Below are 25,890 nucleotides of genomic sequence, written 5' to 3' on the forward strand. Positions count from 1 at the left end.
AGATTTTAACAAGCAACAAACGATTAAACAAATTTAAAAGAACAATCACTGAAGGAAAGAATGTACTTTTATTTACCAACAGTCATGAATTTCGGTATTTCAAATAAAACTTGTAACATATTTCATTTTAAAATCGCCGCTCAACGGTAGTGACGTACTTTGTATATGATTTATAATTATATAACTTCCGTGCACGTTTGTCTAGTGTTTTTAGGGGAAAAAATGTGTATTTCTTTTTAACGTGAGTTTGTTTATTCAGTTTATGGTCAGTTTATAGGTAGGCGTAACGTTACGTTACAGTTCATATAAATATCATCATGAGTAAAAGATAATGTTTGGTTTCTTTGTAATATATAAATAATCAAATAAGTTAATATATTTTCTTATATTCATGCGTTCTTATTGATCTTTAAACCTGTCATGCTATTTAAAACATGTGTTTGTGTAACTGGTCAAATCCGGTTTATATTTATGTTCTCAAGAGATCACCATGACATTTATGTCATTTACTACATAAAATAATCAATAACCCCCTAATTAACATGTAATTATAAGGTATTTATATTGAGAATTATCATGTAGATATAATTAGCAACAAATTTGACCTTGTTTTATACATATTGTATATAGAGAGAATCTAAAAATAAACAAGGTTCGATAAGTTATTAAATATTGCTTACCGGTCAGCATGTATCTGATTTTTTTTAAAGTAATAATTGCCATGTTAAATTGGTAGGGATATTTCTATTGACGCATGGATAGACTTGATATATATAGACAAAACTTCATCAATACTTAAACTAGTGTGCCTACAATTACCTCTATACAGATAAAAATGACTTTTGAGGTGACCTTTTGTGTGCGAGCGGAGACAGACACCGGTGATTCTGTGTGTCTTGTAGGAGATTGTGAGAAGATTGGAAATTGGAATCCACACCATGCTGTCATTTTAATTAGAGTTTCAAGTCCTGCGCCATCCAAGACAGCGAATAACACTAGCAATGGCATGTAAGTCTTTTGATATAGTATCGTTGTTAATTTAACTAAGCCAAGTTAAATGTATGCCCTCGTCAGAGGTCTCAAATAAATATCGTGATAGTAATTTTTGATTTTTTTTTACGTGATTCTTCAAAATCAGTCGATGTGTTATCGCTAGAACAGAAATTGCACAATTAATCGACATGCACCAACCTGAGGCACCAAAAAATACCGCAAGAACATTAACCGTTATTCGTTATACCCTATTACGACCCTCATATGGAATAGAATAGAATAGAATATTTTTATTTCCCAAATTACAGGGCCCATAAAGGGCATAAAATCAGATACAATTGATTTACATAATTAGCAACAACATATATATATGATAATCCAGATCCAGTGACCACTTTACCACCCTCTTCATTATAATAATATTTGTGCAGACAAAAGATCTGAACATGTGTTGTCCAAGACTTTTTTCAGTAATGATTAAAATCGAACGGCGTTAATGAATATTGAAGACCCCCCCTTTTGAACGATATCGTAAATGTTTTAAAAAACGTGCAACAAATATCTGTTTATCCTGCACCATATGATAATGCATTTGCAACACAGACGACCACATAATTAAATCCATTGTTCATAATCCACGATCTACTACATGCGATGGCGATACATCGGCGGTGGTACAATTGAGTAGGCGATAAATGTCTCTGACAAAACGAACTCTTACATACGTTAGATATCAGGAAGGCAAGACAAATAATTCACCACTTTCAAAGTATGAAACACGTACGCAATGATGATGATTGTTTTACGTCCAGTGACAAATATTTCTTTACGCCGTCCCAACACAAAATAAGTTATTTATAATCCCACGCGTGGTGTATAAATAATTTCCCACGTCCGGTCTAAATGGGGACGAAAATTCCAATTCATCATGCAGGGAGAGTACATGACCCAACCTTTCTAACAACTCCCTAGTGAGTGCTTAGTTGGCTTGTTGCAGGTCAGAATTTCTGTCCACATCAGCCATACCCTCATTTTCTTTTTGCAGCCAGCCTTTAATTCCTTACGATTTTGCAGCGTTCACCTATATATAAGATTGACTCTTGATTCAATCGTTCTTGTCCTAAATATACTTGAAATATTTGTTACTTAATATTGTCGAGTGATTATCGGACACTTTTTGAGATTTGATGAAGATAAATTAATTGTTACACGATTTAACGCCGGGCTGTGCATGCTACGCTTCTCGAGTCGACGTACACTTCAAATAACAAAAATGTGTCCATCAGTCCATTGTACACGGATGCTCAACTCGTCCCATCCTTTTGTATGATCAGTATAAACGTTGAAATTGAGGTCAAAACTCTAATTGGGCATTAAAATTAGAAAGATCATGTTATTGAGAACATGTGTACTTAGACTCAAATTTATTAGACTTCAACGAACAAAAAACATAATGCTCCTAGGTGGGGCATTAAATGAGTTCTTTGAATAATCGTTAAGTAGAAAGTAAAATCACAAAAATACTGAACTCCGAGGAAATTTCAAAACGGAAAGTCCATAATGAAATGACAAAATCAAAAGATAAACACATTAAACAAATGGACAACAACTGTCATATTCCTGACTTGGTACAGGCATTTTCAAATGGTGGATTTTAATAGCGCTTAACCTCTCACGTATAGGACAGTCGCATCGAATTCCGTTATTTTTACAACGATGCGTGAACAAAACCGACATAATCGGTTAAATAGTCAAAATATGGTTACAGCAGTCATCACTGTGTTACGATCTCAAGACAAACAAACATTTACAAAAATCTATCAAATTAAAATACACATTCATTGTTTCGCGTGTATGGCGTCAGAAAATCCAAACGTTGCATAGGAAGAAATTTTGTCATTCAATGTCTATTCAAAACAATTATAATTTCACATGGGGAATGGTGATATGGAGGGTTATAAAATCAAAAGTTATGTTAGAATTAATTTCAGAAACAGTCAGAGATTTAAAATTATCCAGAAGTTTTTAAAATTTTTTAAAGAAACCAAATATAGTTAATACAACTACGCGAGTAAAATAATTTTGTCATTTGTACACCCCACCAAGAAGAGGGTCTGGATGGGGTGTACAGAATAGGCAATAGTTGGGGGGGGGGGGGACAGTGATTAAGAACTCTAATATTAAAGAATATATACCAAAAATATACCAAAAATACAAACTAGCACGATAATATTAGAGCGCTTAAAAAAAGATTAATCGGCCATCAAATAATAGAATACAGATATGACACCCCCTTTTGTCTAATTTAGACGTACTTGATGAAAATAAGAAGATGTGATATGATTTCCAATGAGACCACTCTCCAGTAGAGATCAATGTGCGTAATTGTTGGCAGATATTGGTCACTATATACGACTTTCAACAATGAACAAAACCGATACGACATATATATAGCAAGCTGTAAAAAACCCAAATATAGTCCAGCAGCTAAATCCATTTTTCCATCAGAATTCTGCAAAATGTGGTAAAAGCATCAAACTTGTTATATAAGTCTTAACACCATTATATAAGAAAAAAGATATGGAACCAACCTGAAAAAAGCAACTTCCGTTTTTTCCAAGATGGCGGGAAAAAATTGCAAAAATTATAAACTAAATATCAAAGAAGCCGTACATAAAGTGGCAAGACAATGAAATTTTGTATATTATCTCTTGCAATTTAAGATATGAAACCAATATGAAAAACTATCAACTTCCAGGTTTTGTTTCCAAGATGAAGGTGGAAATAACCAAAAATGATAAAACAAGAGACGTTGCAATATTTACAAAAATAAATATCAGATGAGTACAATTGAAAATAAGATACATATACAGTAGCTGTTATATGCAATAAGACGTTCATTCATTCTGTTTGTGTCGGTAAACCCTAAACTCTTCAATCCATCAGGCACAATCTCCATCACCCTTGCATAAGGCTGTACACGAAAGGGCGGATTTGAAACCCTTGTTAACTGTCCTCGATAACCTTTCTTGCATCCAGAGTGAACAAGCTCATGCAGTGAAGAGTCTGTCTTTGTCAATATTGTATAGAACAGGTTCTTATATGCCGTTGTCTTGCTTCTTCTAACCATACAAGTCTGGGGATGACAGAAGAAGCTATAAAAGCAAAAACTGAATCCAAATCAATCCAGATTGGTACACAAAACGTTTGACATGTTGGTAAAGTGCCTCTCGTGTTGGTGGTACAGACCATATTGATCTACCTTTAGGTGCAAAGAGTACTTTTCTAGCTTATTTAAACTGTTGGATTCACTTGTCCGATGGTACAAAAGAAGAACATATCCATCCAGCAATGGTAAAATTGAATCACGGCATATTGTACTTGGTTGGTCTATCATGCTGTTTCTCGTTCTGCAAATGAAGATACAGTGTCGCAACTTGTAAAGGCGTGGACTTTTGGTAAACGCGTAGATTTGATGAGGACCCAAAGATTGTGCAATATCATGAATATTAGGAATGTCACGGAAATATTTTCCGGTTTGCAAATGCTATCCATATCTCATCAGCTTCTGTGTCCTTTTAAAAATACATAAATAAAGACCACAATTACATCTGTATCCACAGTTTTAATGCTGATCTTGTTAAAACCATCCGACTGCACCTGCAACGTGAATCATAACTCTCGTATCTGCTCCCTCGTGTTTGCACGGTTGTAGTTTAGACTTGTCTAGTATATGTGTGCCTGATTTGAAATCACATTCTCTCCAACGTTTACTGTACATATAATTTTCTTTTCAGTATTAATTAGCTACTTCTGTCAACGTTTCCGATAGAAACTGAAACAGCTTATTTTGAGCTTAAACTCGTCTTCGAATTCCCCGATAGACTGAAAAGAAAGTTATCTGTACAGTTGGAGAGAATGTGATTTCAAATTCCACGCCTTTACAGGTTGCGACACTGTATCTTCATTTGCAGGAGAAGGAAAGAAAACAGAATGGGATATATGGAATGCTTTCTCCGAGGTATCAGCTGCTGTTAGACCAACCAAGTACAATATGCCATGATTATCCTTTATGCAAGTGTGGTGGAGATTGTTCCTGATGCAATGAAGAGTATAGGGTTAACCGACACAAACAGGAAGAATGAAAGTCTTATTGCATTTAACAGCTGCTGTACATATATTACTTTCAACTGTACTGATAATTTTTTTTGTAAACATTGCAACGTCCTATTGATTTGTTTTATCGTTTTTGTTATTTCGACCGCCATCTTGGAAAAAAACGGAAGTTGATAGTTTTTCTTATTGGTTTCATATCTTTATTTGTTAAGAAGGGTATAAAGAGATAATATACAAAGTTTCAGTGTTTTACCTTTGTGTCCGATGTCTTTGATATTTAGCTCCATATCTTATTTTGCTTAGAATGGTTTTAGGAGCTTATATACCAAATTTCATGCTTTTACCACATTGTGCAGGTTTCCTGGACTAATATGTTTGCTGAACGAAACGATGCAGATAGATGAACTGTCGTACCAATGATGTGCTAAGGTGTAGTTTTTAGACTATGGAAACGTTTATGAAAGTTGTAACCGTTGCTATTGGCAAATGTAGAAGATATATCTAAATGTTTTATAGATTTTTTTCCGAGGTGATTTTATTTTAAACTTATTTCCAAATGAATCAAATGATATGCTAAATTTTCTAATTTAGGAATATTTGGAAAAAGACGATCACTTTATCAGATGATGCGAAGGATTGTAGATATCGTTACTTCATTGCTAGAATTGTAGAATCTGATAGTGAAGATTCTGAGAGAGTCGTGGATGTTATGAGATGGGAAACAAACATAAAACCAAGAATTTTCTCTCCAAAAGGTACGTTGTCTACTTATTCCATGTCACTTAGAAACTATAACATGCGTGATTAAAAAGAGACTTGTTACCTAATGTGTAAAATTTGGAACGTTTTTTCCACTGAAATTGGTATCACAGCGTTTGTATCTAGCGTCATAAAGTATATAGACCAATTGCTTTAGGTTAAATTTCACAAGTTTTCGTTTTCAGATTACCTGAAAGATCCTGCGATGTACGAGAATACGATAGACACATTTGGAGAATATGGTAATTTTTATAATATGATTATTATCTGTGTGATATTCTTAAAATATGAAATAGATAAAATGAACAAAAACAATAGTCTACACGTATAAAAAAAATGTCTTTTAGTATAAAACAGGTTGTTATGTTTTAATATTTACGTTGATTTTGTCATCTAGGGACTCTTTATATCATACTTCTAGTTTATATGGTACAAGTGTTGATAATTTGTGAAGACATTTTTGTGAAGACACTATGGTGATCTGTATTTGTTCACCGATATCCTTCAAATCATTGCTTTTTTGTCTTTGATGCATGGATAGTTGTAACCTTAATTTTTTATTCATGGTTGCAACGGCCTATATTTGCAATACGTTATGACGTGCGCACAAAATATTTCAAGTATCTTGAGTTAAGAATTAGGTCATTTGAGGTCGTTGCTGACCGATTTTCTAACTCTCCTATTAGATTCTTGATTTTTGGTACCGCGCTTCTTATTGATAAGCTCTTTCGTGTTTAAATTTTTCATTTTCGTTATACTTTTCTTTTTTTTATGCCATATATACCTGTATGTTCTTAACACTGGTTAATGTGGCATTAAGCAACCGACAATCAATCAATCTTAACACTGGCCAACAAATAATGTTGTCCACACTGGAATATTCTACATATTATAGTTTATTTTACAATTAATGAAATTGAGAATAGAATTTGGGAATATGTCAAAGAGTCAAGAATCCAAACAAAGAGCAGACAACAGCCGAAGTACTCCATTGGCTCTTCAACGCAGCGAGAAAATCCCGCACATGGAGTTGTCCTCATCTGACCCCTTAATATAACTGTGTACTAATCAGTGAAAATGGACGTCACACTAAACTCTAAAACATATAAATGAACTAAAATTACATATCATAAAATTTGTTTTATACTTATTCATCATATGGATACACTTTCTATATAACTATTCCAATGTCGATGATATTTCGAGAAATGTTCTGTGGTATTAGTTCGTCGTTGATATTAATATAATTATTTCAGGTCAGAAGAAGCATGTATCAACAGGATGGTTAACTGATGAAACAGAGATTCACCTAAGACTGCATAGTAACCCAATATATATGTGGAAATCGAGACATAGAACGCAGACATACAGCGTTAAATGTACACCTTTAGATCTAAGATTTAGAGATGTAAGGTTCTTTGTTCAACCCTGCCAACGTCGGAATTTAAATAAATTGGTTAGGTAGAAAGAACAAAAAAATAAGAGCCTTTAGTGTACTTCAGACTTGAAAATGAAGTGACATACGGAGAACCTACTTCTACTTATCAAGCCAGGAATTAAATGACACCAATTAAGCCAACAGTAGTTTGATTATCCCAGTTCCATGTGTAAAACTAAAAATACATTTATTATTTGTTTGAATGCTATTCTATTAATTTTAAAGAGGTGCAGATCAACAATGTTTGTTGTTAAATGATCAGAGATGTTGTAACAGATTGAAAAATTAACACAATCATCAATTAATTTGATTTTGTTTTAACATCGATTGTTAAGTACCATTGTTAGTTTTGATATCCCATCTTCTTTTCTAAAACCACAATTTGAACAGCAAGTTAGCCTGGTTAAAAGATTGGTTAATAAAAGAAAATCTTATAGAGTTTTTACAATTATAACAGTCTTAGTTTACAAGAACTTTGTGTGTTAAACATACATTTTTACCTTTGTCCCTTCATGGCAAGGTCCCGAGGCACTAGCCGGGGATCCTGACTCACTGATCGAATGTCGCTAAAGCGCTACTGATATAGAAGTAAAGAAACTGTAAACAATACAGGAAAGATAATAAACCACACAAGTGCCGTGGCAGATTTGTATAAATTGTGCAATTATTTATATCCCGTTTTACCCTTATTGCTTGAAACGTAAATATCTGCATTTTTTAAAAAATATGAAATTAAAAAAATGATCACGAAAAATGCAAAATCGGATTTATTTTCCAGTAATCGATGAATTACACTTTACAATGGTAACCATTATGACAATTTGCATTTCGAAATGGCTAATGATTATTTATTTCGATTAAGCTTAAAGTGATTCAAACGTTGTATGTTACAGAAAAGAATAGCTTTATTTGTAGATGTTACATGTAAACATTCTGCAAATATAAAAATATACCATTGTTTTCTAAATAGACAATGGATGGGGACGAGGAAGATGATTATCAACCAGATACAATCCCAACAGCGACTTATACGAAAGTGCTTGTCTCTGTAAGTACATATTTTGTAAACTATTTAAGTAAAATCTAGGTTGCATCCGAAAAGGACAAATATATATAGTATAAAACGTAGTATCTTGGAAGAAACACAGTATACCTTATCAAACCATGTGACTAAACTCTTCATAGATACCAGGATTACATTTTGTATTTACGGTACAAAAGACTCATCAGTGACGCTCGAATCTAAAAAAAAGTTAAAAGGGCCAAATAAAGTACGAATTTGAAGAGCATTGAGGATCAACATTCAAAAACGTTTTGTCAAACACGCTACGGTAATCTTTTCCTGAGGTAGAAAAGCCTTAGTTTTTTTAAATTCAAAAGTTTTGTAAACAGATATTTTATAAATATAATACTTTCAATGATAATTCATTTCAGTACAGAAGTGACATAATGAAGCATTTTTTCAAAATATGATACTACATTGTAGTACACTATATACAAAAATACTGCATTTTTTTGTCAGTTACATCATAAAAATTTACAAACGATCAAAGATGTGTTCTCCACTGAGGGTCATATTGTACATCTAGTTTTCAATGGACAGTCCCAACTTTGTATTGGTGGATGTATCTAAACGTTATAAACAAACGTTTGGATTTAGACATTCCAGTAACAGATGAGGAACTCTATTACAAGATGTACAAAAAAATACAATTTAGAATGGAAATGGGGAATATGTCAAAGAGAAAAAAAGAATTGATTTACGTTTCATACTGTTAATTTGCCTGTTTTGAACTATGATATTTTTTACAAACCCACAATGCGATAGAGAAAGATCATTTCTTTTAGACATTGAAAAGTGGCCAAGAGAAACCACATATACAAAAGACGTATGGAGAGGTGTACAATCCTGATGACTTCATGATATTTTCAGCAAGAACAATCGATCCTGAATATTTAGTAAGTTTCAAATTAATTTCATTATCCTGTATAAAAGTTCTAGAACAGGCCAATAACAATATGTTAATGATATGCTCAAATGTTTGTGCCTTACATATCAAATTTATAAAAGGTTGAAAAAAAACTTCCACCAAACTAATTTCAATCTGTACTTCTTTTTTTTTTTAACATTTTTACCTATTATGTCTGTTTGTTTTATTTTCACTTTGTTGTCAATATAATGGAATTTTATGCGACATTTCATACACGTGAGAGGTTTAGCTAGCTATAAAACAAGGTTTTAATCCCACATGTTCTACATAAGAAAATACCTGTACTAAGTCAGCAATATGACAGTTGTTATCACTTCGTTTGATGTGTTTGAGCTTTTTCCATATGATTAGATAGTTTACGTTTTGTATTTTCCTCGGAGTTTGATATTTTTCTTATATTTCTTTTCCAAGGTAAATTGAAAAAGTACACGAAGCTGTGCAGTTTTATTAAGATTGAAACATATTTTGAAATGTTATATTATTTTGGCTGAAATTGGTCCCATTTCTTGTTATTTAGAATTACTCTTTACACTTACTTGCTTTGAATTGCATTTTTGATTTCCTCAAATGCATGATGGCTTTTTTTATAATTGCATTTGATTTATAGGGCTTTCAGTTTAACTTCTTCGTACATTTTCCTGACAAGGACCCCAAAATTATTGGATATAATTACATTTTACCAATGGAAATGAAGCATACGAACGATGTTAAGACTATACCAATAACAGGCCTTACACATAAACCTTTTGGACAAGTAAAAGGTAGGTCATTGTTAATATTGAAGCAAATGTACAACAAATGTATCTGATTGACACATAAATCATGTTTATATTTTCCTTCCAGTTACTATATAACATCAATCATTGTCTTAAAATATTGGAAGAAACAGCAAATTTCGAAGACTAGAAAATATCACGGAATCTGTATTATGATTAGATTGACAAAATGAATGCGACCAGCTGACATTGATCATTGCTATATACACATGTATATATATTTATATAACTATCTATAAACAGGTTTAAATTGAACACAACGTTTTAACCTAGGATTGCAATGGATAAAAACCGCAATTTTTATACATGTTCATGCAACAAATTTCGTTGCAGAGGGATCTAAATACAGCGAAAACAATATTTTCAAAAATACCAAAAGAGTTAAAAGGCATTTGACTAACTATCTATAGATTAAGTTAATTCTGCCTGATATCTTAACTTACATCTAGAAAGTGACAATGAGGGTCTGTTGAAAACAAAGCTTTAGAATAAAAGAGATGATTTCAGCTGCCCAATTGTGAACATTCCATTTCTATGTAGTTACATTTCTGCAGCGCCTGCATACGGAGATATACTCCGTATGCAGGCGCTGTAGAAATGTTACTACATAGAAATGGAATGTTCACAATTGGGCAGCTGAAATCATCTCTTTTATACGATATTCTCGGGCTTGTGTATCCAGCATGATTTCCTTGATAAAGGATTGCTGTTCACACGGAAGCTTTTAAACCAAGAGTTCCAAATGGTGAGGTTGAAATCTAAATTTTACGGACGCCATCACGAGTTGGTTGACCATTATTGAATAACCGTTTCACAGATGATATCGGATATGTTCCTCATGTCGTAACTACAATACCCATCCCTTTTCACGAATGTGACCTACCGAATTATATTATACCGGATTTGTAATAACATAAGCAAAACGACGGGGCTACATGTGGAACAGGATCTGCTTACCCTTCTGGAGCACCTGAGACCATCCCCAGTATTTGGTTGTGTTCGTGTTGCTTAGTCTTTATTTCTTTATGTTGTGTCTTCTGTACTATTATTTGTCCGTCTGGTTTTTTTTTAGTTTTAGCCATGGCGTTGTCAGATTATTTCGATCTATGAGTTTGACTGTCCATCTGGTATCTTTCGTCCCTCTTTTATCTTCGTAAATTTTACGGACGCCATCACGAGTTGGTTGACCGTTATGGAATAACCGTTTCACAGATGATATCGGATATTCTCTAATGTCGTTTCTCCAATAACCTTTCCTTTCCACGATTGTGACCTACCGAATTAGTCTTTTTACCGGATTTGTAATATCATAAGCAACACGACGGGTGCCACATGTGGAGTAGGATCTGCTTACCCTTCCGGAGCACATGCGATCACCCCCAGTTTGTGGTGGGGTTTGTGTTGCTTAGTCTTTAGTTTTCTATGTTTTGTCTTTTGTACTATTATTTGTCTGTGTCTTTTTATTTTTACCCATGGCGTTGTCAGATTATTTTCAATCTATAAGTGTGTCCCTCTGGTATTTTTCATCCTTCTTTTAAACTAAGGATTTTTTTATCCCAGGAATAGATATCTTAGTCGTAGTTGGCACAACTTTTCTTGGAATTTTGGGTCCTCAATGCTTTTCAACATTGTTCTTGTTTGGCTTTATAACTACGTTGATATGAGCGTCACTGATGCGTCATATGTAGACTAAAAAGATTGGCCCCTTTTTTCATTAGACCAAAAAAACATTGCTTTGTTAATACATCATTTTCTTACTTTTTTTTTCTTTTTTTTATGTCTGAGCGTTCATTATGAAGGTAAATTCGTTAAATAAACTCATCATAGGTACCAGGACTAAATTTAGAATATACGCCAGACGCGCGTTTCGTCTACAAAAGACTCATCAGTGACGCTCGAATTCAAAATGTTAAAAAGGCCAAATAAAGTACGAAGTTGAAGAGCATTGAGAACCAACATTCCTAAAAGTTTTTCCAAATACAGCTAAGGTAATCTATGCCTGAGGTAGAAAAGACTTAGTATTTAAAAAAAATCAAAAACTTGTAAACAGTAAATTTATAAATATAACCATATCAATGACAATTCATGTCAGCACAAAAAGTGCTGACTACTGGGCTTGTGAAAAAGACCTTTTGGACGCACGAAATGTATTAAATCTTCATTTACTACGAGTGATTGTGGACGCGTATGGGGTCCCCGATGATATACGCTCAGTATTCAGTATTTTGTACATTTATAATTTATAACATACGTTTTTTTTCCTTTTTAATTACACCTTATATAGGAAAGCCATCTTCCCGCCAAATTTTTATGGATATGACGTTACATAAAAAGCGAGCTAACGCGTATTAGTTAGTGCATGTATAATTACCACGGTTCTATGATAATATTCTTTAAATCTTCAATATTTTTCATAAACATGTTTAATGAATTACCGCTTTCCAGTAAAAGAAAATAACTTCACCTGTACAGAGAGTTTCAATCCAAATCTATTTGGTGTTATTAAACAGATATATCATGTTATGGAGGGGTATTTGCGAAAAATACCAGTCTCAAGGGACTGTAAATTTCCCCAGCCGCTAGACGAACGAAATTCGGTTCCTAGACTGGTATTTTTCGACAATATTTAATGTTTTCCCCTCAGTTTTAGTTTGTCACCCGATTTTCTTTTCTCGATCGATTTGTGAATTTCGAACAACGGAATACTACTGTTGCCCTTATTTTAGTTGGTGACAAGGATTTGTTTTCTCTCAATCGATTTATGACTTATGACAGCATTATACTACTGTTGCCTATATTTAACGTTTCATTTATTCATTCAGTCATGCTGTTTGTTGTTTTCATTAATGACCAGACACACACGCGGTCTTCTACCGTGTTGGTGTGTCTATGTATCGTGCTAACCTCAATCGCAGGAGGTCTTGGGTTCGACCCCTAGTCCGGGTTTAACTAACGACTTGAACATCGACTTTTATAAATTGCTGATTCTCAAATTGGCACGCGGCATTAGTGAGTTAAAGCAAAGAGGTGTCGATAAGGAATCAGAATAATGTGTGCAGGTATTCGTGCAGTCTGTTATTTACAGTGTAAACTAGCATGCTACAAAATCTCGTAACATGTGTCAGTCTTGTACAAATCAGGGTCTGTTTTCATAACACATTATCATTTTCTCGTCTTTAATATGCGTTTTATTTGTTATTTATAATGTCCAATGTATAATTATATATTTAAATAAAATGCTTATATGTTATGGTATCGTCTCTTACAGTTATATTTTTACCAATTATTGCAGTTGCAGGAAAAGAATTTGTTATAATCAAACATTGGTACCCATGTTTTGGACTAATATTTTACTTTATTTTCTAGTGGATTATCTTCTGATAAAACCTTTGGTTGGTCTACCTATGACAATGGAGGTATCTTATCAGAATTACTGGAAGTTTGAAAGAGCTGCACTAGATATAGGACACAAAGGAATGGGCTCGGCACATTCCCCAAAAGAGTAAATGTTTTTTTTATATATATATTATACAAATCCAAATACATGTTATGAATATGAATGGGATGATTAGGTGGCAGTTCGTGTTGCTAAGTCTTTAGTTTTCTATGTTGTGTCTTTAGTACTCAAATTTGTCTGTTTGTTTTTTTAATTTTTAACCATTGCGTTGTCTGCATATTTTCAATCTATAAACAAGAAAATTGATAGGACGATACACGATAAAGATAACTGAATACAGGTAAAACTATACAACGAGATTCAGCCTAATATCAATAGCCAATGATTGCATGTACTACTGTTTAGTTATGTCAGTATATTTCTGTGTTTTAAACGTTTTTCAATATTTTAGATCAGTGAGAGAAAATACGATTGCATCTTTACAGTCAGCAGGTATTCATGTAAGTTTCCAATGGAAAAGACATCTGTTCTTTTTTTATAGATATAATGTATATCATGTATATCAATCTGTATAGAGTAACATGTAAAATTATATTATATTCAGTTGAACTTCAAGCTATGAGATTGCTTAAACAATTTTAACTCTCAATTCACATTTCGATCCATCAGTCTTTAGTTTTACACATGTACGATATTGTTACTTTCAAAAATGTTTCGTTTTGCTTGCATTTTTTAACTGCTATGTTAAACAATATAGGAAAAAAAGTTTGAGTAAATAATGACTGATTTGTGACATGACATCTTGATAATCTAAACAAACTCAATGATTGTATATACCACACACATATATGTATTTCAAATAAACATATGAAATAGAATATTATAAATTGTAGGGTGCCGACTTTGTTGAATTTGACGTCATGTTGAGTAAAGACCTGGTACCAGTAATTTATCACGATTTTCACGCGTTTGCAACATACAGAAAGGTAGGGAGATTGTTTATCTTTTAATTTATTCATACATTATTTAAATAAACTGTAAGGTATTTTTATTTTGTAATTTCAGACAGTTGTATACTGTACTAAATAAAACAAGGAAATAATATGCAAGTAATAAATGTTAAAATACATATGGGCCGTATAATCTAGGATTTTGCCTGTTTATGAGCGCATACTGTGTTTCTATTATTTCAAAGTATTTCATATTGAGTCTCGTATTGGTAAAATTAAATGCAAACTGCAGCATGGAGATAACAGTCAACGAAAAGTGAATGAATTCTACGCTTTACACTAGACAGTCGTACAACTTATGAAGATAGAACTTGTCATAACAAAGTTTAGAAGGAAAGAAGTAACATTAATAAGTTTTATGATGAGTCTTTTGAAGACGAAAACGCGTGTCAGGCGAAAATACAAAATTTAATGCTGGTATCTATGATGAATCTTTTGAAGACGAAAACGCGTGTCAGGCCAAAATACAAAATTTAATCCTGGTATCTATGATGAGTTTATTTCTAACTACAACCACAAAATGTTGACAATGAAAAGTAATGCAAAGTTTTTTGCAGATGATTATCAATTGAAAGTATTTCCTTTCATGTAACATTCGAAGATAAGTTTTACTTGAGATAAATATTTGACAGAATAAATCCAAATTTTCATAATCATACTAATTCTTTATTTAATTTTAGAAAAGGCGAGATGAACTTGAAAACTTCAGGGTATCAGTGAAGGATCTTACTGTTGCTGAGCTTCAATCTATGCAGGTGTTTATTATTTTTTTAATTATTGCATAAAAAGTTATTTCAAAACAAAGAAATCGCCTAATAGCGACTTTAAATGTTACATTTTACTCAGATGATGACGCACGAAGACGATTTAACAAAGAAATCACCAAAAATCGATTTTAAATGTTACATTTAAAAGTTGATTCTAAAAAAAAATGGAATCAGTGTTGCCTGGATTCTGATCTTGTGCAATTGAACTATTTATCTATTATAATTATTCTGTTATTTTTAATTGCAGTCAAAACAGAATTGCAGTAAGCTCTTCGCTCATACGAGTACAACCCATTTCAAAATGAAACACCTATTCTGATATATATTTCTTTACCAAGAAACTGTTATGTAATATTTAGCTGCTATGGTATATTGTAGACATCTTTTTTTAAGGTTCAAGGTTGTCTAAATGTGGCCGTTAATTTCAACTTCACCATAATATATTATAAAAATCATTATGTGATTCATAAATTGAGAAAACCGCTTCGGATGCATGAAAATTATAAAAAAAAAATTCCATTCATTTTTGTACTATTTTAAAGTCGATATTATAGCTTCTTTATGGGTTAATAGTTTCCAATGTCAGCAGATGTTGCTTATATTATCAAAATACGACAATTGTGAGTTTTTAAGCCGACTGAAATCTTACGGAACGCAAGCAGCAGACTACTTTCCAAAATGTTCCGTTTGCTAAAGGAGCCTGTAGTTCTAATGAATCCTTTGACAGAAAACTGTACTGTTTCACGGATTAAGTCCAAATTTAATTGTACAAGTCATTGTTATAGTTTTGAAAAATGGGGCTTTACTTCGAGCATGGGAGACAACCATAACAAATGTATAGAAAGTCATTTGTGCATTTTTATAGCTTAGCAGTTATTGAAACAGTTATCAAGCATTTGTGTGGTTTGCTTCTGTCTATTAGAAGGATCCTGCAGGGATATTATTCACCCTGATTAAAAGCATTAAAATGTTAGGATCAAATTAAAGACATGTGAAACCTCAAAAACCCGATATATTTTTCGTTTGCAAAATGACCACAGCGTGACCCTCTCGTAAAAATCCGGTGATCGCAATACGCATGGATCTGTCCTTAAAATAAACTATTATCTGATTATACATGTTAAACACGTGCTCAATGTCCACGTTTACTTGTTGATTGTTTACTGTAAGGTGTTATTCGGTAAACTTCGACCTTTAAGTAGCTGCCATATTTTCACTTTATAACAGACAGAGAGAGAAAGCAAATTGACGATTATACGATATGATTGCGTAAAAAAGATAAAATCGTGCACACAAGACTACGTTTAAATTCACATTGCGATAAGACGTGTCACGGTACTTGTCTATCCCAAATTCATGTATTTGGTTTTGATGTTATATTTGTTATTCTCGTGGGATTTTGTCTGATTCTTGGTCCGTTTCTGTGTGCGTTACATTTTAGTGTTGTGTCGTTGTTCTCCTCTTATATTTGATGCGTTTTCATCGACTTTAGATTGTTACCCCGCTTTTGTTTTTTGTCCATGCATTTATGAGTTTTGAACAGCGGTATACTACTGTTGCCTTTATTTATGATATATATACATGCGTTGGATCAATAATTGGATAAACATTATTTTTCACCAGTCACTCGTTTCTTGTGACTTTAAACTTCTCCCAGTTGAATACCTAGTTTTAAATTCAAATGATTTGAAATACATTTTATAATCTTAATTTAAACTTAATCATGTTTAACTTAATTCTTTCATAGCTACAAAAAAACAAATAGATAAGTTATTTTGACTGTACCTGTAGAAAATGAATGGTTTAAAACTAGTCATGTTTTGAGCCCTTTTTAGCTTGCTATTGGATGTGAACCAATGCTCTGTGTGAAAGACCTTACTTTGACGTATAATGGTTTACTTTTACAAATTGTGACTTGGATGGAGAGTTGTCTCATTGACAATCATACCAAATCTTCTTATATATATTTAGTAACTAGCAGAATTAGATGTTGTTCAGTAGTCCTGTTGTACATTGAGACATCGTCATTTAGTTATGCAGATGAATTTCAAATCTCTTTTGTAGTTGTCATCTGTTCATGCTGCACACGAGAAGGACGCGCATGCGTCTGGTGAGTAGTTTATTGTATCTTTGTTTTTACGACAGCTTTGATAATAGATAAGAAAGATAAGAGAGAACAACACGATTCATACTCTATTTAAATGGTGAGAACAAACTACACTTTAAAAATCCACAAATAAACCATGCAATTGTTTACTACCTACAAATTTATCAGACCACTCATACTGTTTGTTGATCATTATTTTATTCGAGCTAGCAAGGAAGCTCTGTCTATTGGGTACATTGTACTCGTTTGGACTGATAGTCCAAATGCAATATGTACCGACCCAGTGGTAGTCAAACAAATGGGGTTTTCGTATTTTTAACTTATAATTGATTTTGACAAATGATTGAGTATTATAAGGTACTGTAAAGAACACATTACAAAATATATTGAAAACTGAATCGTTTTAATTTTGATATTGTATTGTAGATGAGAGATATGAAGACAACGTTGATCCAAAAGAAACACAACCGTTCCCTACCTTGAAACAATGTTTTGAAGATGTTGATGAGCATGTAGGATTTAATGTGGAAGTTAAATATCCGATGCTTAGGATGGTCAGTTTTACATAATTATAAGCCTAGTATCTTACGTTACTCTAAGAGTATAAACAACCACTGTGTATATGATAATGCTGGTGAACGTTTAATACCAAGCATTGTTAGTAGTCGTCATGTTCAAGTTGAGATGAGAGATAATTGATTTGGTTATCATCTGTTTAGTCCTGAATTACATGACCAAAATATTTGCCACTGGGCAAAATCAATCTAGTAATCATTATCTATAAGTTTACTGTTAATGAGTTATAAATTAAATTATTCAAACCACTATGGTGTTCCTCCCATAGTCATATAATTGCCTTAGCCGTATATGACATTAGTTTTCGGATTTTCAGTTATAACTATCTTCAACTTTATATTGAATGTGGCCTTCCTATCGTGTTCGAGGTCCACTGGTGAGATTTGATTGTATGTAACTCCTATATGACATACAAGATTTTTTCCCTGGTATATTTGATGAGTATTTACACTAGTTATATGCAATTCATTTTGCAAAAGAGAAAATATTAAAATCGGGGTCAATTTGAAACCACTTATGAAACTTGAGCACTTGTTTTTCGACAATTAAACATGTTCTGAATATTTGACAATGTGATATATGGAGATGGGATTTAAATGCCAAGGAGACCAGTATCTACTAAAGACTTTTGAATATCAGATTTAAACAATTACAGTTCGCTGAACATCATTAAATAATGAAAAAAAACATATTCTTAATGCTTTGAATGTAAGGAAATTGGAATACAAATATTAGTTTTATGTGGTATGAAATAAAATTAACACTTACGAATTCCGATTTTCCGAATTTCTTATTATTGATTAACCTTCAGCAGAAATAATGAGCCTAAACATCTAAATGCCAGGAATGAACATATCTGTAAAACCATTTGAGCTTTATCATCTTTGTGGCAAAAATGAACCTAAATGAAATATCAAAATTTCTTTTTTCCTGAAGGAATTAAAACATTACTTTCCTAATAGTTTCTTAAATATTTTTTGTTTTTTTTTTATGTATCAGTGCCCAAATATAAGCGGTTACTCATGACAAAAAATGATGACCCATAACACTAACCCTTAACATATTATAATGCAAACATTTTTTTAAGCGTTAGAGCTAAAAAGTAATCCAGCGTCCGTATTGGTTGAAGATATTATTTTCATAAAATTAAGATATTCATAAATAAAGGCAACAGTAGTACTGTAAACCAACTAATTTTCGCGACCGATTTATTTTCGCGAGTAGAAAAAAAACGCGAATATAAATAGTCGAGAACATGTCAAATTTAGATATTTCCATACTAAACTACTTACAGTAGATAGAAAATCGCGAAATTAAATAGCCGCGAAATAGACTAGAAAGGGTAAAACGCGAAATAAAGTATCCGCGAAAATAAGTTGGTTTACAGTATACCGCTGTTCCAAAGTCATAAATCGATTGAGAGGAAACAAATTCGGGTTACAAACTAAAACCAATGGAAACACAGCAACTATGAGAGGAAAAAACGAAATAACTGACCATATATAAAGTGCAATATAAAACAAACAACAATGCAACATACATTAGAAATGAACTATTAGTGCTATAACAACTGCCAAATTCCAGACATGGTATAGGATTTCTTTTAATCACATTGAAATGATGATTTTTGTAAATGATGAAAGATGTGCTTTGTATTTATTTCGTTTCACATACTCAACTAAGGTTTCAATATATATTTTCTAGTACAGTGAACCGTAGATGTTTCATTTTGTTGTGTTACAAGAAATCATGATGGGCGTAATCAAGTGCAGCATTTATTTCTAAATTTCATTTTCAAGATGTTATTTATTTCGTTTCACATACTTTTCTGTTTTTATACTGCAACTAGTTGTGTTTATTTCCTTGATATAGTAACATAGCTATATTTTGTATAATGTCAATTTCATCATGGAACATTTTCTTCACAATCAGGAGTCCATTAGGGGATGAACACAAGTTTGAATAAAGGCAACAGTAGTATACCGATGTTCAAAACTCCACGGACAAAAAACAAAATCCGTGTAACAAACTAGAACTCAGAGAAACGCATTAAATATAAGAGTAGAACAACGACACAACTTACATAAAAATGACATTTGTGTTACGATTTAAAAAGCTATCAGTGTATTAATTTAAGTTGCAGTATAAAAACAATATTAAGTCAATGTCATAAAAATATAAACTTTTTTTGTACTCGGCGCAAAACTTGGGAAGGGCTCGGTAGAACCTCACCCTTCCCCAGTTTATCAGCCTTATACAAAAAAAATATATTTTCCTGGCATTGACCCAATATTGTATATTTCCCTTAATGAAATAAGAATTTCCAAATTAAATTTATGTCAAAAACGAGATGTGATATTTTGATGTATTTTTAGCTTGTGATGGAAACGATCTTTTTAAAGAGTATGTGACAAAAATGTATCTATTGAAAATAAACGTGACACTATAGACAATACACATTTTGTAGACTTTTTTTCTTTTCTTTTTTTCACAGAATGGATTTATTGAAGAGTCTAGTTATTTTGACAGAAACAAATTTGTTGATATAATTTTAAAATCAGTATTTGAAAACGCAAAACATCGACGAATAGTTTTCTCAAGTTTTGATCCTGATATATGCACATTGTAAGTATGTATTAATTTGTGAAAAAATCTGAATATTTCCAATCATTACATTCGAAACCTGTACATTAAAAAAAAACGAGTTGGGAAAAGTTAAAAAAAAACTAAGTACTGAATAAGTACAGAGAAGAAAATAATATCCTATAATAATTTTTTTTTATGTAAGGCATCTGACTGACAGTGTGTTGTCTATCAGCTCATAGACGTAATGTTGTCATGTGACCGTGACGTCAGCAACGTTTTACACGATCTTTTCCAGCTAAAATAGAATTTGAAATTATTTTATGCTGAATAACTGTAATATTTTTTCTGTCTATTCGAAATAACATAAATAAACTGGTGAAAGCTTTAAAATAACCCGCTACAAAGTTATTCAGTGTGCACATATGTTCATTTCGTTCATTTTAATTTTTTAATTTTTTGCTTTGTTGTTTGTTTGTCTATTTTAGTCTTAAGATTTAAATCTTTTTTTTAATTACCTATCCAAAAGATACACTATTAATTTTCGCTTATTAATAAATTAATCATTTTAGTAACTGTGAGTACTCGCAGATCTGTACTTTGTGTCTATAGTGTTTCTGTTTGTTATAGTTGTGTTTTGTGCTGTGTATTGATCTTATGCGTTAATCCCCATTTAACTGATATTTCTAGTTTTTTTATTGTGCTGTTGCCCAATCGTCTCAGGTTAAGAGGCGGATGTGGGAAACCACACACATGTTTAAGCCCTCCGCATTATCTGTTTGCCTTTCTTGTGTCAGGAGCGTAATTCAGTGGTTTGTCTTGTTGCTGTTTATCACATTTATTTTAGGTCATTGTTTTGTGAATAAATAAGGCCGCTAGTTTTCCCATTGAATTTATTTTGGAGCTTCTTATATCTTTCATATGTGGTATTAAGATTACTCATCATTGAAAGCTGTCTCATTGGCAAATGTACCTCATGCACTTGAATTAACATGGGATATATATGTATTTATTAGAATTAAAATAGTAATGATAGCACCATGTCAGTTAACCCAGAATAGGTCATAACTATTTAAGAAATGTAATTCTTTATGTCTTTCCCTTTAGACTGCGATTAAAACAGAATAAATATCCTGTTTTATTGCTTACCGTTGGACGCATACGGCATGATGAAGAGAGGGCAGATCCTAGATGTGTATATGTTCCGATTGGCGTCAAATTTGTCAATTTTGCAAATATATTGGTAAATATTAAATATACTTGTCTGTCTGAATCACATATCTTTTATTCAACGAAGTATTAATTTCTTGCTTTTAAAGAAAGTATCATGTAATTAATTTGCAGCATTATTGTTTGTATGAATTATAAGATTTGTCAATTTAATAACAGTTTTGAATAACACTATCAGGTTAAAATACAGATGACTTTTGTTTTCAAATCCTGTTAAAATTTTGCTTAACATATATTTCTTTTTATGGTGTTCTATTTAAAGGGGATAAATGTAAATTCAAAAACAATACTTGAAAACCATGAACTTATCAAAGAAGTTAAAAAATCAGGACAAGTGCTGTTCTGTTGGGGAGAGGAAACCAATGATTCAAATGTGATCAACAAGTTACGAGAATTAGGTGTAGATGGCATTATATATGATAGGTAAGTAAACAATTCATATCAACAATATATAATACTTTATATGAGAGTATTGTCTTTCACTATACGTATTCGATCCTTTAAATCCTTTATTGCGTGGTTTATTTAAAATCATCTTTTCGCATGATTGTTCAATTACATTGCATTTCATAAATATAAGGTAAGTTTTGCTATTAACTGGTGCACTTGTTCCCTAATTGTTATGTTAATTTCACTATTAACTGGCTCTTTTGTTTCCCTTAATGTGTCAAAATTCAATGAAGTAAAGATTTTATAAATTTCATGAGTCATTTATTTGCCATGGCCATGCAGGAGCTATCATATAAGATAACAAAAATACCGAACACCAGGAAATTTCATAGAGGAAAGTTCCTAAACACATTGCAAAATCGAAAGCTCAAACATACCAAACGAATGGAAACAAATGCCATACTGCTGAAAATTAGTATTTCTTCGTAACGCTCTTTTTAACATACGGATTGTGCTGATTATCTTGATGTGAAGTCGACCAATACCATTTTCCTGTTATTGGTAAATATACAACTACAAACAGAATTTCGTAGAAATACTCGCGCATGATTTATTTCCTGAAGGTTATGTTGGATTTATGACATAAACATAGCTAATGAAAATATTAAATGAACTGTTATTGATCTTATTTTGTATTCAATTATGATGTAAAATACTTAAATTTTAGATGGATGGTACATGAGGATGTTACAGATTTGTGGATTGTAAATGACGCTAACAACATCATTGGGTAACTTTCAGCATTAGACTTTATTTAACTTGAATTGATTACAAATATTATATGAAATGATACATTGCACTTTATATATGATAAATGCATTTACTTTGGAAATTAATTAATTGTATTAACGATGAAGGATGTAAAAGAGGGGCGAAAGATACCAGAGGAACATTCAAACTCATAGATCGAAAATGAACGCCATGGCTCAAAATGAAAAAGACAGACAGACAAACAATAGTACACAAGACACAACCAAGAAAACTAAAGACTAAGCAATACAAACCCCACCAAAAGTAGGAGTGATCTCAGGTGCTCTGGAGTGTTAGTCGATCCTGCTCCACACGTGGTACCCGTCATGTTGCTTATGTTATTACAAACCCGGTAAATAATATAATTCTGTAAGTCACATTCATGAAAAGGGAGGGGTATTGTAGTTACGACATTAGGAACATATACGCTATCATCTGCGAAACTGGCTATATCGCTTCACAGAGTATAACAAAAACTATATATTATGAGTTATTTAATAATAATTTGAGATAAAAAAGAAAAGTTGATGTGAAAACACAAGTCCTTAATCCATGACTACGTTAATGAAAATAGTTCGGTGTTAATAATGTCTGAAAACAATTTATGTACCGACACTGACAGCCGCAGTAGTCACAACATTAAAAGTAAAGAAAGGGAAAATCATCATCACCGGAACTTGTGATTGCAAGATATAACACATTTTTGTATAGCCTATATCAATGAGATTATTCACATTTATGTGTCAGGCATTGTTCTTAAAAAAGTGTGTGTCCCGTTATTTTTTCCAGAATTGATCAATTGAAAAGCACGAAAGAGAATGTATTCAAGATGGAAAAGAGATTGAAAGAAAAACCTGTAGATAAAGACAGCACGTGATACACAATAACGTAGGATGTTCAATACTAGTGGTCTTAATAAGACATAAAGCCATCATATAATAAGTTCATGCTTATATGTTGTAAAAGAAAACAACATTCCAATACTTTGCTTATCGGACAATATATTCGACTATCTTTTTCCCTGAAGTAAGGGCAATGGTAGTTCTTGACTTGTTTGATGTTTAGTTATAGTTATTGTGTTAAGCTTTCAAGATCTAATATTTTGCATTGATAGATAATTAAGATGCGATGATTTAGTTTTTTTAAATGCTAGAAACATGTGACATACAGCTTACTGTGTTCCTTAATTGTTAAAGGTTTAAAAACGAAAACATATAATCAATGGCAATGAATTTCGTCACTTTGATTTACTTCAGTTATAAGTGTAGAAAGTATGGCTTACTCTCTTTATATATTATATTTTAAATTGATTTACTTGCCTATATCAACATAAATACATAATTTCTATGTAGCAAAGTAACAAAATTCACCGCATATATGTCCAAATGGCTGTATTCAGAATCTCGTGTTCTATTATTTATGGTTTATGTTGAGTTGTTATGTTTTGTTTTGATTTTAACAAAAGTGTATTTTTTACGTTGCAGTCTCATTATGTTATGTAATTATACTTCTTTCTTTCAATAGTGTTTGTATATAATATATTATATGATGCAACATATTGCAACTGTGTACCTAACATTATTTTTACACAATCACAATGGCATAATTATTCTTTTTATCATGTGATACAGTATAGTTTTATGTTTATGAAAAATTCATTATTGAATAGCAGTGTCATCAGTGTATATTTTTATATAGTATCGAAATGCTAGACAAATAATAAAAGTTTCATTTAAAAATTATTCATTAGGAGTGCCATAGTCTAAAATTCATTCAATTTTGATGTGTTTGTGTTCCAAAAATAGTTTTTTTTTGTTGGATAAAAAGCTCCTGCGAATTTGTCACGTTTTAATTTGTTTATTTGTTTCTAAATGCCGAAAATTGAAAGAACTCAAAAATTAGTAGTTTGTTGTAAAACTGGTACACACCGTCTTGTATTTGAAAATTCCAGAATATTATTTTGAATAATTGAACTCTGATTACATTGCAGTTTTTGCAAAGTATTACATATTTGCATGATGTACATTTCCTATGCATTAAGATCTAGCACTCTATCAGATAAATACTCAGAATATTTTTAATATATGTTTAGTGACATGTTCAAAAATTGTCCATGTTTTTTTTATATTAGATATGAAGGCATCAATAAAAATGGCGAATCTCGTTTTAATTTTTTTTTATATATTAGTCAATCAAATGTGTTTTTCTTTGTGATAAAGCAACAAACGAATATTTGAGGTAAATGTGAACATGTGTTTTAGTTTTTGAATTCCTATATCGAATTAAATTAAACACTCTACATAGTTTTTCGTTAAAATTGTTTTTTTATCAAGCAAAATGTATTCTATTCCATAAGTAATAGCCCTGTTACAAAAAGAACACGTAACATAACCGTCAACCATCCTTCTGTTTTATTCTGTTTTAATATTCATCTCTTTTTTTAATTTCATTTTTATGTGTAATGGGCACAAAAGTCATTGCTTAGTCCGTACATGGGTTCAAATCATTTTTTTTTCCAAATGAAGTCTTGAGGATCATGTTCGTAATTTAAACTGAAGGAACAAAGGAAGTATAAGAAGCATTGTTTTTTCTGACCTAGTATGATTGATTTTACAAAACATAGATTTGGGGCTGAAATATCTTATTTTCTATATAGATGAAAGATTAAGGGAAGCGAAAGTAGTTAATTGAAGTTATGATCATTTTAATATCTGCTAGACATAGGTTGTTGATCTCAACATATGAGATGATGTTTGATGTTTCTGAAGTGTACACATGATGGATTTTATGAAACTTTACAATAGTGATACAAGATTGATTTATCCAACTCAGTCTTTGTGTATGTTGAAACATGAAATTTTATCAATATTTATTTTATTTACAATATGAGTATCATGTCGAAATGTCTTTTTATAAACAGACTTAATTAAATTACTGTATTTATTTA

At 31.9% G+C, this 25,890-nt stretch overlaps 1 protein-coding gene across 3 annotated transcripts; it reads left to right on the forward strand.

Annotated features, from left to right (window-relative positions):
• The first annotated feature begins 142 nt into the window (after positions 1-142).
• Positions 143-25,890, forward strand: LOC134708374 (glycerophosphocholine phosphodiesterase GPCPD1-like). 3 transcript variants are annotated; one of them, XM_063568852.1, is made up of 19 exons: positions 143-241; positions 830-1,008; positions 5,701-5,864; positions 6,054-6,110; positions 7,125-7,276; positions 8,277-8,354; positions 9,155-9,265; positions 9,905-10,058; positions 13,440-13,575; positions 13,922-13,970; positions 14,364-14,456; positions 15,161-15,235; positions 17,312-17,357; positions 17,781-17,908; positions 20,425-20,555; positions 21,621-21,756; positions 22,006-22,166; positions 22,861-22,923; positions 23,733-25,890. In XM_063568852.1, the coding sequence occupies exons 2-19, from the start codon at positions 836-838 to the stop codon at positions 23,818-23,820; spliced, it is 1,995 nt and encodes a 664-aa protein (XP_063424922.1). In that variant the 5' UTR covers positions 143-241; positions 830-835; the 3' UTR covers positions 23,821-25,890. The 3 variants fall into 3 exon arrangements, with proteins under 3 accessions (XP_063424922.1, XP_063424924.1, XP_063424925.1); XM_063568854.1 differs by having other exon boundaries at positions 175-241; positions 737-1,008; XM_063568855.1 differs by lacking the exon at positions 143-241 and adding an exon at positions 259-277.

The sequence above is a fragment of the Mytilus trossulus genome, chromosome 2 (genome assembly GCF_036588685.1).
Source record: "Mytilus trossulus isolate FHL-02 chromosome 2, PNRI_Mtr1.1.1.hap1, whole genome shotgun sequence".
NCBI classification, from domain to species: domain Eukaryota; kingdom Metazoa; phylum Mollusca; class Bivalvia; order Mytilida; family Mytilidae; genus Mytilus; species Mytilus trossulus.

Coding starts and splice junctions, on each gene's coding strand:
- LOC134708374 (XM_063568852.1), top strand. CDS start 836: ATGACTTTTGAGGTGACCTTTTGTGTGCGAGCGGAGACAGACACCGGT. Junction 1,009..5,700: donor AATAACACTAGCAATGGCAT/GTAAGTCTTTTG, acceptor TTTCTAATTTAG/GAATATTTGGAAAAAGACGA. Junction 15,236..17,311: donor CTGAGCTTCAATCTATGCAG/GTGTTTATTATT, acceptor TCTCTTTTGTAG/TTGTCATCTGTTCATGCTGC.